Here is a 13255-nt window from a genome sequence, read left to right as displayed (position 1 = left end):
AGAAGATACTAAGGATCAACGGATATATCAAATTTACACCCTTATGCCCTAATAATAATCTTCCTGAAATATTTAAAAATTCCAAAACATTGTAAACTGGGAAAAACGGGTATTAATACTGTAGTACTACTAATATTGTAGTAGTACTTATCTTAAAAGAAGGCACCCTTAAAAGTTTTGAACAATAACAACTATAACCAAATTTGTGATTTAGACATGCTTTTAATACCCAAAATAAAAGCATAACCCATGATTATAAATTGCAGTTCCTTTATTGCGGCCGTAATTGAAACAACTTCCTATAAAGGATTGATATCCCTCATATACAAATACTTAATATCAAATTATTTGAAACAACATCCTACAAAACTCTCAAACAAATGGGTAGATGATGTAGACAAAGGTCAATGGAATGCAATCATGGGTCTCACCTCATTTATCAATATGTGAAGCGCAAAGGTGGTCACAATTATACATTATGCAAAAGAAAGAATAGAACCCCTAGCTTCTTAAACAAATTAAGAATAAGATCATACGAAACATGCCCAAAGGTGCAAAATAGAGAACGTACAAATTAATGCAAATGCTTTGGGAATGCCCTGCTCGGAGCAGTTTCTGGAAGGAGATACTCAAAACTAATTAGCAAAATTTATAACATTTATTTACAGATAAACACTATCCTATGCATTTTAGGGAACCTAAAGGAAGAAATGGATTTTGACCCGATATAGATAGGCATGTCTAGAATTCTGCTTCAGGCTTGAAAGTGGAATCAACTCCATAATCAGAATGGAGTCGAGTATATATAAGAAAAGAAAGTCTATGAGTAAACATTAAAAATGTTGGGGTTCATAGCTAGACACTCCTGGATTACCATCTGCTCAATTACTTAGAAATAGAATGTTGGATTTTGTAATATTGCATCAAGCATGATATATGGTAATGAATGTTAAATGAAATCGATAATACATGATGCCCTGGAACATGTACTAAGTGCTAAAGGACAGTGAAAATCAGGATTATGAGTAGTGATGAGCAAACATGCTCGGATAAGGCATTATTGGAGTATGCTCGTGTGCCAACCGAGGGTCTTCGGAGTGCTTGAAAAATATGCTCGAGTCCCTGTGGCGGTTTCACAGCCACAACACATGCAGGGATCGGCCTGTTTGTTAGGCAATCCCTGCATGTGTTGCAGCTATCGAACAGCCTTTAGACGTGCAGTCATGGGGACTCAAACATATTTTTCGAGCACACCGAAGACACTCGGTTAGCACACTTGTATGGTCGGATAACGCCTTATCCAAGCACATTCGCTCATCACTAATTATCAGACATTCTGTTAAGATATGTGGGTGGACAGGTAACAGTTGTGATATAAAAAAAACCTTCTCTGTTATCCTCTCGTGTATTTTTATGTACGTAACATCTAATTGTATGAGTTTGGAAAATGTTTTTTGTGGTTAATAAAAATCTAATAAAAAAAAAAAGTTGTTTTAGACTAGTTATGCATGAATGCAAAAATGAAAGCTATAACAAACGCTCCCTGTAGACTTTATTCACTGGTGACTTTCTCTATGGATAAGCTTTATCATCTTCTTACTATCCGGATGCACCACAAATTGGCTGCTGTATTCCTTGCTTCTGCTTTTATACAGGGCTGTTACAGTCTCTCATGATTGACTGGGAAAATGATGTGAGATGAAACTTGCAGGGCATTATGCTGAAGATAACAAAGAAATGACAGAAGTCATGTGATGTTTTCTGGTTAATATAATCTTCTTCAATACATAGACAGCGGCAGTTTTTTACTATTCAAGCGAAGTAAATTGCAGATTCTTCTCCAGGCTCAGCAAAGTCCGACATATTGAACAAGAATTTGAGTCGAACTGAATCAAATTCCTCATCTCCAGTAAGAAGTATTGAACCAGCTGTAAAACATTGACCATATTAAGGACATTAATATGAGGTGTTCCCTGTTTGAAAATAGTTATGGTCAGCAAGAAGTGATTTCGTAGAAAAGAGGTGAGGTGTAGCACAACATGCTTTTTTTGTTAAAACACTTTCCAAATTCTGAGCATCAAAGCAGCTTATACCATGTGTGAATTGCTGATGGGTAACAAGGTCTGACTTTAGTTTAAAATGTTTCCTACATTCCAAACAGTAATAAGGTTTATCCCCTGCATGAAATTTTTGATGGGCAGCAAGATATGAATTCTGAGAAAAACGTCTGTCACATTCTGAACATGAAAATGGCTTCTCCCCCGTATGAGATCTTTGATGGCTAATAAGAATTGATTTCTTAGAAAAAAAAAGTTTCCCACATTCTGAGCATGGATATGCCTCCTGTCCTGTGTGCCTTTCCAGATGCTTAATAAAATGTGGTTTGTGACTATAACATTTCCCACATTCTGTGCATAAGAATGGCTTCTCTCCTGTGTAATTTCTCCGATAACCTACAAGATCTGCCTTCCGTGCAAAACATTTCTCACATTCTGAACATGCAAATGGCTTCATACTTTCCTCATGACTCATGTCTGACCATGGAAAGCCATTTGCTTTTGTGCGACTTTTTTCAGGTTTAACAAGATTTAATTCATCTTCAGAATTCTTCCCACTTTGTAAACATGGATTCTCCTCTTTCGGAGATCTTTCATGTTCAACATTCTTTCTGCTATTTTTATTTTTCGGTAATGAATCAGGAGATAGGACCTGTTGAAAAGGGTCAGATGATAAATCTTCGCTCTGAAGGGCTGATGGTAGATCTGGGATACTGACATGCTCTTCATCTTGTGTGATCTCATCATCAAATAATTTAAAATCAGAGGATCTCACACGTCTCTTTGGGCTTCTGATATATTCACCTGCCAGGAATAAAATTTATTTTTTATTATTTTTTAATATAATTAATATAGTATTCATCATGTATAACATTTCTATAAAACAATATAATGCGATAAACCCAGACTTCTGATAAATCACCTTGTCATCTTATGTAGTGGTATTCATTCTGTTATTAAGGCATTTACTAACAAATAGAGATGGTCGGACACCTGGATGCTCGGGTCCGGCGGGTTCGGCAGAACAGTTACAAAAAGTTCGGGTTCAGGTACCAGGACAGTGCCCGTACCTGAACCACATTCACTTGAACGGGAAGCCCGAACATCTAGTGCTTGCCACTCTCATGTGCATGACAGCGCAGCAAACACTGCTTCTGATTGGTGGTAAATTGGGATGAGCGAGTATACTCGTTGCACGGGTGGTTTCCGAGTATTTATGACTGCTCAGAGATTTAGTTTTCCTCGCAGCAGCTGAATGATTTACGGCTGCTAGCCAGCTTGAATACATGTGGGGATTCCCTAGCAACCAGGCAACCCCCACATGTATTCAGGCTGGGTAGTAGCTGTAAATCATTCAGCTGAGGTGATGAAAACAATCTCCGAACACTAACAAATACTCGTAGGTCACCCGAGTGTGCTGGGGAAAACCCGAGCCAGGAGCACACTCGCTCATCACTAGTGGTAAAATCACCACCGCCAGTCAGACAGGTAGGTACAGTTCCCACGCTGTCAAAAGCTGTGATCGGAGGCAAAAACTTTACCTCCGGTCACTCGTGTCAGCTGATGGGACTACTACTGGTCTACCGATGCCTACTGCCGCTAATAACAGTAAGAGCAGGAGCGGCTGATGGGAGTACTCAGCCCGCGCCTGTGTTGTAAATAAATAAAAAACTAACAAAAAAATGTCTTGGGTTCCCCTGTATGTTTCATAATCAATAATAGAGGGGTCCCCCCTCGGTGAACAATCCCTGCACGGGAGATAACTACCACGGCGGGTTTTCCGCCATAACGGGCGACATCTTAAACCTGTGCCACAATACAGAGGGAAACAAACACCCGTGCTCAGCTCTGGTGGTGAGGCAGTTCAACCTTTCAGCCATTCCTGCGGGAAAATATTCCTGCTGCCCCATACCCAATACCCCTAAGCATAAAGCCCAATTGTCTGACGACCCTGGGCTGGTGAGGATACCCCGCAGCACCTTTATAGTACCACACAAACATCTGGTGCTTGCCTAGTAATATTCTGCACATCAAATAATAAAATAAGAAGCAGACTCATCACTACAGCTCTCAAATTTATTTCCGGGACATTTATCTTTATCTTCCATTATATGGGAAATACAGAGAGCATCTCTAAAATCAATAAAAGTCAGTCAAAAGTGCCTTAGTACAGTTTTGCGGTATTACACTAACAGCTAGTGGCCACTAAAAAGAACTGTTTCTTTCTGTATACTATCAGAAGTCCTTTGGCCTGCTTTGACCTGCTCCCTCCTCCAACACTTGAATTGACATTCTCGCTTCCTAGGCAAAAATCTAGTAACATGATATTCTAACAACCCCCTTTGCTAGTAGGGGAGGAACTAGAAGCTTTATAATACTCTACTCAACACACCACACAATGGTTAAATCCGGTGTTAAGACGCTCAGATCTACCAAAACAAATAATCTAGCTACTCAGTAGGACCTGGACAAATACTTAAAAAAAGCCTTGCAACCCCAAGTGTTATTAAATCAAACTATTCACCTATTTCAGCACAAGAAGGAGAAACGAATACAGATATGGAGAGCGACTCTGATATGGGCTCTAGTTGCAAAGAACAACCTGTGACATGTTCCTTTATTAAGCGCATCTTATCCCAAGCCTTAGAACCCATTGGAAAACAACTAACAGATATCAAATATCTCAACAAGGACATAGACTGGAGACTCTAGAAAGTGCACAGTCCACCTATGCAGAACACTCTAATGCTATTCTTTCCTGCATTAAAGCCCAAGAGGAACAGCTACAACTTGTCCATTCCACTCTAGAGGACCATGAAAATCGAGAACGCAGGAATAACATTCGGATAAAAGGGCTACCGGAATCTGTCGCCTTTGACGCTCTAAACAAGGCTGCAACTGAGACCTTCCGATCACTCCTCTTGGAGCAAGACCCTCAGGACATTGAAATAGTAAGAATACATAGGGCACTTCGACCTAAGTCTAGACAAGGAGACCCACCACAAGATGTTCTTGGATTCTTGGACTTTCGCACCAAAGATCTGATACTAAAACGCACCCGTGAAGCGCATGACATTAAATTTGAAGGGTCTCATCTCAAATTATTCCAGGACCTCTCAGCAATCACCGTGAAGAAACGACAATTACTTAAACCATTAACTGAAGCTGTTCTCCAGATAAAACTACAATACCGATGGCTATTTCCATTCGGGATCCAGATTATAACTGAAGATAAGAGATTACAAGCCAGATCTTCAGCTGAAGTTCGAAAACTATGCAAAGACTTAAATATATCCCTGGACCAATACTCAGACATTGAGACTTTCAATGCGGCCTCCAGACTACAACCCCTCCCTCTCCCATCCCCTTGGCACCCGGTCTCTACTCCTAAATCACAGAAGACAAGGCGTAAAGACTCCAGATCAACCCCCACCAAAGTTCCGGACACCTGAAGGGGACGTCCGAACCGGTGACAGAAGCAACTAGTTGTGGAAAAAAAATCCCCAGATAATTTAGTAATCGGTTCAAACAGGATACTGATCTTTTCTATGAATATACTTAACAAAGATCTTCTTCGTGCTAACCATTTGTGTGAAATTTTTATGCTGTTTTAAAAGTAATGTTCCAGCTAATCAATACAAAGACTAATGAAGGTTACATTTGCCTTCCCTACTAGCTGGCAGTAATTAGCTACTCCCAGCCCATTAGTTTTCAATATGTTACATATAGTTCAACATAGTTTTGTGTTTTTTAATAATCTAAGGTCTCACCTTTGCAACCCTTCTATACACTCTTTTTCCACCCCCATCCTTGCTTCTTCTTCCTCCTCTGCTTTCCCTCAGGCACCTTGGGATGTCTTCTGTCGATGGATAATACGCTCTATCACAGTACCCCCAGATGGCTATAACCAGAAGGCATTTAAATTACTCACTCTTAACACTAATGGGTTCAATTCCCCGGCAAAAAGGTATAGACCTGCTGCTCCTACAAGAAACACACTTCACTGAGAACAAAATTCCCTCATTTGGGAAAGCATATTACGACAGATGGTTTCACGCCACCTCACCCCAAACAAAATCAAAAGGAGTGTCAATAGCTATAGCTAAAGGTATTCCATTTTTCCTCCAAGATCAGTTAGTAGATACAGATGGCCGCTTTTTATTGATAAAGGGAATCATGGCTAGGGTGGCTGTTACTATTTGTAATCTTTATGCATCAAACAAAAAACAATTAAAATGGCTTTTGGCTATATTAAAAAAGATTAGAGATTTCAGAGAGGGCATGCTGATTTTAGGTGGAGACTTTAATCTGGCTCTGGAGCCCTCCATAGATACAACAAAGAAAAAGAGCGCGATCTCCCTGAGGGACTTGGCAAGATTAAAAGATGCTCTCCACTCCCTAAACCTACTGGACCTATAGCGCTACTTGCACCCGACTAAACGCGACTTCACATTCTTCTCACACCCACATGGTTCGTACCATCGAATCTATTATCTGTTTGCCCCTAGATCTTTGTTACCCAATATCTAACAAACAGATATAGTCCCCTCCCTTTTTTCTGAACACTCCTATGTAACAGCTGACTTCTCTCTAAACAATTCTCCCCATGCAGGCCATGGCAACATAACGAGTCCCTTCTAGATAACCCCTCCACCAAATCTCGTATCAATAAGGCTATTCAAACATATTTTGAGCTTAATAACAATGCTGAGACATCGCCCTTAATACTATGGGAGACCCATAAAACCGTGATAAGGGGAGAATTCATTTCTATTGCATCCTACTAAAATAGAATAAAAAAACAAGAATTGGACTCTCGACATGGAGAAATAATACGGTTAGAATCTCTCCATAAAATGTCAAGACTCTGAACATTTTGATTACCTTTTGTGCATTACTGCCCTTTTCCAAGATGGCGTCTTTGGTCTCATGTGCACTGTGTCTTCCTGCTATAAAACTCCACCCCAGCCTTCAGTCTGTGCTAGAGTATTCTGCCTTGCATCCAGCTCCTGACGACTCCCTGGCTTTGCACCTGCACCAGTGAACCTGTGTGGTGATCCTGCTACTCAGCTCTGAGTTTCTGCTGCATACATCGGTTTCCAGTAATCCTCCATCTGGCTGCTTGTTTGTTTCCATCTGCATTTGCTGGACATGTAAGCTGTTGCTGCTCTGCTTAAACCGGAGAATTTTACCCAGGCCTCCCTGGTTGTGCTAAGATATTATTTGAACTGCCTTATAGCATATCTATCTGTGTTTGGACTACCAAGGACTTATTCATGTCAAGTATCCTCAAGAATAATTGTGCTTCATAGATTTTCTGCGTGATTGCATTTTCCTCTGAAGTTTCCTATAGACTGTTAAGCTGCGTTTAATATTTACACCGTGTTGTGGACTTGAGTTTCTCTCTGCACCTGTTTGAATCACCGTGTGATAATATAGACTTTACCACTTATAAAACTGTGTCCTGTAGTTGTCTTGTTCCAAGCAAAGAGTCTCCTGAGTTATCCCTTATAATCATTACATAAAAGAACACTCCTGCCACAAACTCTCCTAGAACTTACAGCCAAAAGGCAAAAATTAAAATACCTCCTTAGAGAACAATCTGCTAAGTTTTTCCCATCTTGGAGAAACCACATATTTGTTCATGGAGATAAAGCCTCCAAATTAACCATGTCACTAATCAAGAAAAGGCAAGCACATACCTTTATACATGCCATTAAAACTAAAGCTGGCTCCAGAACCCAAAACAACTCGCAGATAGAAAAGGAATTATTACATTATTACAAATCTCTATACCAATTGCGCCCAATCGAGGTGGAACAGGAAAAAACTCAAAGAAGACAGGACATTAAATCCTTCTTAAAAAATTTAAATCTCTCAACCTTAACTATTACTCAACAACAACTTGCCAGACCATTCACTCTTGTGGAGCTCCAGTCTGCCCTGTCGAAGTGCCCAAAAGGGAAGGCCCCTGGACCAGACGGCTTCACAGCATACTATTACAGATCCAATTCTGAAGCTCTACTTCCCCCCCATCTTCTCAAGTGTAATTCTCTTCAAAGAGGTGAGAGGGCTCTGCGCCAATGGAGGCCAATGGAGGCCAGAATCTCGCTGATTTACAAAGAAGGGAAAGATCCGGAACAATGTGGCAGCTACAGGCCTATTTCATTGTTGAATACGAACCTAAAGCTATATGCGAGAATGGTGGCTAACTGAGTTGCTGTCCTGCTGCCTCAATTAATCTCTTTAAACCAAACTGGATTTGTGAAAGGGAGAGAGGGGAAAGATAACACATTACAAGATTTTACATCTAATGCGATATGCAAAAGTACGGAACATCCCGTTGGCATTAATGAGTATAGATGCTGAAAAAGCATTCGACAGGGTAGACTGGCTCTTCCTACAAGAAACTATTAAAATTTGGCTTACCTTCATCATCAATAACCGCAATTTTGGGAATGTACTCAGTGCCCACAGCAAGAATCAGACTCAACGGTTCCCTTACGGACTCATTCCAAATTCTTAACGGAACGAGGCAGGGCTGCCACTGTCTCCAGTACTTTTTGTCATGACATTAGAACCGCTCTTACAGGCTATTCAACAATGTGTTGAAGTAGAAGGCCTACTAATTCAGGGCACACATTACAAAACAGCAGTGTTTGTGGACAACATCTTGCTAGTACTATCTAAACCCCTGAGGAGCATTCCTGCCATGATGAAAATTCTGGAAAGCTACAGTAAATTTTCTAACTTTAAAGTTAACGAGACCAAATCGGAGATGCTGAACCTGGGCTTGCCAGAAAATATTGTAGGTGTGCTCACATCTACATTTTTCCTGGCAAACTAAAAGTTTAAAGGGACACTGTCACCTGAATTTGGAGGGAATGTGCAGGCATGTACTACGGAGGACAGAGAAGGAACTTCAATCCAATATTGCAGCCAGCATGCAGCCGGTGGGTAAGGAAAGGGTGCATCAAACACCCGAAAACCCCGCCCCTAGGTCTAAAGATTGTTCCCTCCAAATTCAGGTGACAGTGTCCCTTTAATGTGCTAAGAGGCACTTACAGGTACACGTGTGATCCTGTGGAGGATGGTCGGGCTTGCGTGGTGGTTTGCTGCACATTGTCCAAGTGTGTCAGATGAATCAATTATGATACATAAATCCATATAGGTACACATTTACATATTTAATAATAAATAAAAAAGCTTGTCCATATAAGAGCTATCATTTCCAGTATTTCCATGGACCATTATAGGAATGCAGTAGTGGCAAAATCACATCAAGCTTGCTCAGAGCGGTTCAGCACAATGTGTCAGCAGTAGTTAGATTGAGCGGCAGGAGAGGCGTGCACAGGTATAAATGAACAACAACATTGCAGGAGCTATACCTTGAGAAAGAGGGATGCGTCGGATTAGCCTCTACACACGTCTGTTATTCAAGGACAGGTGACGTGACCGTTCAGCCACGCCCCCCGTTCACCACGCTACTCCTACAGCGGTGCCATCGGCCCAGGCTAACCTTTGTGATTATCAGCATCTCTATGGGGTGCTGCAGCTCTGGGAGGACGCTCCCTCATCTGACACACTCGGACATCGTGCAGCAAACCACCACGCAAGCCCAACCATCCCCCACAGGATCATATGTGTACCTGTAAGTGCCTCTTAGCAGGGCAATCTTTCTTTCACTGTTCATTCAGTTATTGTTTTCAAGGCAGTTTCACAAACCGCATCTGCCAGATTGCCTGCTGCTTTGGCTTTCAGGCACAGTGTGAATAGCGCCATTGTGATTTGTTTATCTAGCATTTGCATAAAAGTTTAACGTACTTAAGGTACCGTCACACTCAGCGACGCTGCAGCGATATAGACAACGAGCCGATCGCTGCAGCGTCGCTGTTTAGGTCGCTGGGGAGCGGTCACACAGACAGCTCTCTCCAGCGACCAACGATCAGGGGAACGACTTCGGCATCGTTGAAACTGTCTTCAACGATCCCGAAGTCCCCCTGCAGCACCCGGGTAACCAGGGTAAATACCAGGTTACTAAGTGCAGGGCCGCACTTAGTAACCCGATATTTACCCTGGTTACCATTGTAAAAGTAAAAAAAACAAACAGTACATACTCACCTTCTGATGTCTGTCATGTCCTCCGGCGTCCACAGGGTTACGCGCTGCTGCTCAGAGCTTTCTGCACTGAATGTGTCAGCGCCGGCAGTAAAGTAGAGCACAGCTGTGTAAAATACTGCCAAGCAGCACATCTAACTAGGTCAACTGGATTAGAGACTCAAAAGATAAACAGTGGCTCAATATAGAAGAAGCAATGTCTCCCCTTCCCCTGCGCTCCATTTTACTAGGACACAATAAAGACCCGACTCCAACGGAATACAAAAACATACACACACTAGCCACTTAAAATCTGGAAAAAACTGTTGTGCGTTAGCCCCTCCTCGCTCACCATTAACTAAAGTCACTGACCTAATAGATTCCCTTCCTCTTCGAGCCTCACATATTTCGATTGAGCAGCTATTTGAAGATGGGACACTCCTCACACTACAAGAAATACGCAAAATCCCTGGGCTATTGGGCCTTACCTTTCTGCAGCATGAAAAACTTTCCTACTTTTTTGTCAACGAAACCACCCGATTGATTTCAATAGACCTTTAACCTCCTATGAGATCTTATGTGCCAGGACAAAAAACTCTACTAAAACTCTCTAAACAATCTACCAGTCCTTACTTAAGATTGATATACCTTTGAAGAGGGCATATTTAGCTTGTTGGGAAAGGGACATGTGTACCTCTTTTTCTAAATCTCAGATCAGACATATCTACAGAAACTCCCATGACCGGTCAAAATGTGTACGTAGTCAGGAAAACTCGTTCAACATTATTACCAGGTATATCACACCTAAACGGATTCACAGATGGCACCACGCTGCAACCACTGATTGCTGTAAAGCGGAGCAAATGATGGCAGCTCTATCCACATCTGGTGGTCCTGTCCGATACTTCGTCCTTTTTGGAATGAGGTATCCTCAGTCGTGCATAAGTTGCTGGGCAAACCTGAAAATATCTTTCTAAACCTCCCACTTTGGCCAAATGATAGGTATGCTACTAAATTAACTAAATTAACTCAATTCATAATGGCGGCCGGGAAATTATTGATCCCGACATATTGGAACTCTCCTACCCTACCCTATCCACCACTCAACAGCTTTATTCTAAAATCGAACAAATATACCATATAGAAGAGTTGGCAGCAAGAGTCAATCACACCTCTGCTAACTTTCAGAACATCTGGACATCCTGGACCCGATTTAGGACACAGACTTCCTTTTACTCTGTAGTTTCGCCATAATTATCTAAACATCCCAAGGTTCTACTACAACCCCCACTTCCACTTTCTTACCCCTCAATCTCCAACATTCTTTCCCCTCCTCCACTTTTATTTCTAATCTTCCCAATTTCTATCTTCCCTGATGCTTACCCTTTCTTCAACAAAATTGAAAGATTCTGTTATTCCAAGGATTACGGTAATCAAGTTTCTACTTGCTAGATATTGACCACTCATTTTACCTGTAAAACAATGGAGTCTCTGTATTTTGTTATGGTTACCTTTTCTGAATATGACTTATATAATATTATCTCAATAAAAAGAACATTGAAAGAAAGAATAATAGAGGGGTCCCCATGCCATTTGATGGGACTACTATTGGTCTACCGATGCCTGCTGCCACTAATAACAGTGAGAGCAGGAGCGGCTGATGGGAGTATTCAGCAGGCGCCTGTGTTGTAAATAAATAAAAAGCAAACAAAAAAACAGCTTGGGTTCCCCTGTATTTTTCATAATTAATAATAGAGGGGTCCCCATGCCATTTTTTTTAAACTATTTAATAAGTAATTAAAAAAACAAATGGCGTGGGGTCCCCCCTCCGCCCATTTTTGACAACCAGTCTTGCTAAAGAAGACAGCTGAGGCCTGGTATTCTCATGCTGGCAAGGGGCCATGAATACTGCCCCCAGCCTAAAAATAGCAGCCCGTTTTTGCAATATATTATGCAACAGAGGCCCTCGGTGATTTGCCTTCAGGAAATGGACCTGGTCAGTGAAAAATTAGCTGTGCAACAGAAGAGATGGGTGAGGAAGGCGTATTACTCAAAGTTCTCGGCCTATGCGACAGGGGTGTAAATGCTGGCACATACAAGCACACCGTATGAGGAAGTAGAGGTGGTGATAGACAAAGACGGTCAATACAAAGCCATCCACAACCTGTTTCCTCTATACATCTGTGACCTCGTCTCCCGGTACTTTCCTGCATGCAACCTCCGATCCTCACAAGACCTCCTTCTCTACTCCCCTCTTATCTCCTCTTCCCACAATCGCATACAAGACTTCTCTCGCGCATCACCCCTACTCTGGAACCCTCTACCACAACATATCAGACTCTCGCCTACCATGGAAACCTTCAAAAAGAACCTGAAGACCTACCTCTCACGACAAGCCTACAACCTGCAGTAACCACCGATCGACCAAACCGCTGCACGACCAGCTCTATCCTCACCTACTGTATCCTCACCCATCCCTTGTAGATTGTGAGCCCTCGCGGGCAGGGTCCTGTCTCCTCCTGTACCAGTTGCGACTTGTATTGTTCAAGATTATTGTACCTGTTTTTATTATGTATACCCCCCCTCACATGTAAAGCGCCATGGAATAAATGGTGCTATAATAATAATAATATGTATTTGCAGTGTGTAAGATTTTCAATAGGCTATTATGCCTTGTGTTTGTATATATTCCTCTGCCATACTCGGGGGAAAAAGATGTAAGAAATTCTAGAAATATCAAGTAGATGGGTAGGGGTTCCTATGCTTATAGTGGATGATGTAAACAATATTGTCAATGACCACTGGGATAAGGGAAGACATGCCTTATTGAGTGAGGGGAATGAGACAGTGTTTGGTAACTACTTAAAGGAAGTAGCCTTGACAGATCTATGGCGGGTAAGGAATGTCGATAAGTATTGCTACTCCTGTTATTTGGCAATATATGGCTCTTTGTCTCGTATAGAAGTAGCCTTGGGAAATGAGTGGATGGATAATTTGGTAAAGGAGGTGGAGTATTTGCCGAGAGTGTTGTCGGACCACAGTCCATTAGTGGTGCTGCTACAAATTGAGGACCATGGGAGTAAATCGGGATTGGGATGGAA

General features: G+C 41.8%; 2 protein-coding genes across 2 annotated transcripts in view; both read right to left on the bottom strand.

Moving 5' to 3' along the window:
• The window catches only part of LOC143767446 (uncharacterized), a 212448-nt gene that overhangs the window by 105990 nt on the left and 93203 nt on the right, over positions 1–13255 (bottom strand). The gene's annotated exons all lie outside the window — the stretch shown is intronic.
• Positions 228–13255, bottom strand: part of LOC143767049 (uncharacterized) — a 99200-nt gene continuing 86172 nt past the window's right edge. The window contains exon 12 of the mRNA XM_077255071.1: positions 228–2861. Coding sequence (XP_077111186.1) covers positions 1957–2861 — 905 coding nt within the window. The 3' untranslated portion in view covers positions 228–1956. The remainder of the gene's footprint in view (positions 2862–13255) is intronic.

This window comes from Ranitomeya variabilis, chromosome 4 (assembly GCF_051348905.1).
Source record: "Ranitomeya variabilis isolate aRanVar5 chromosome 4, aRanVar5.hap1, whole genome shotgun sequence".
Lineage (NCBI taxonomy): Eukaryota > Metazoa > Chordata > Amphibia > Anura > Dendrobatidae > Ranitomeya > Ranitomeya variabilis.
The sequence above is the reverse complement of the archived record's forward strand: the minus strand, read 5'-3'. Positions and strand labels throughout refer to the sequence as shown.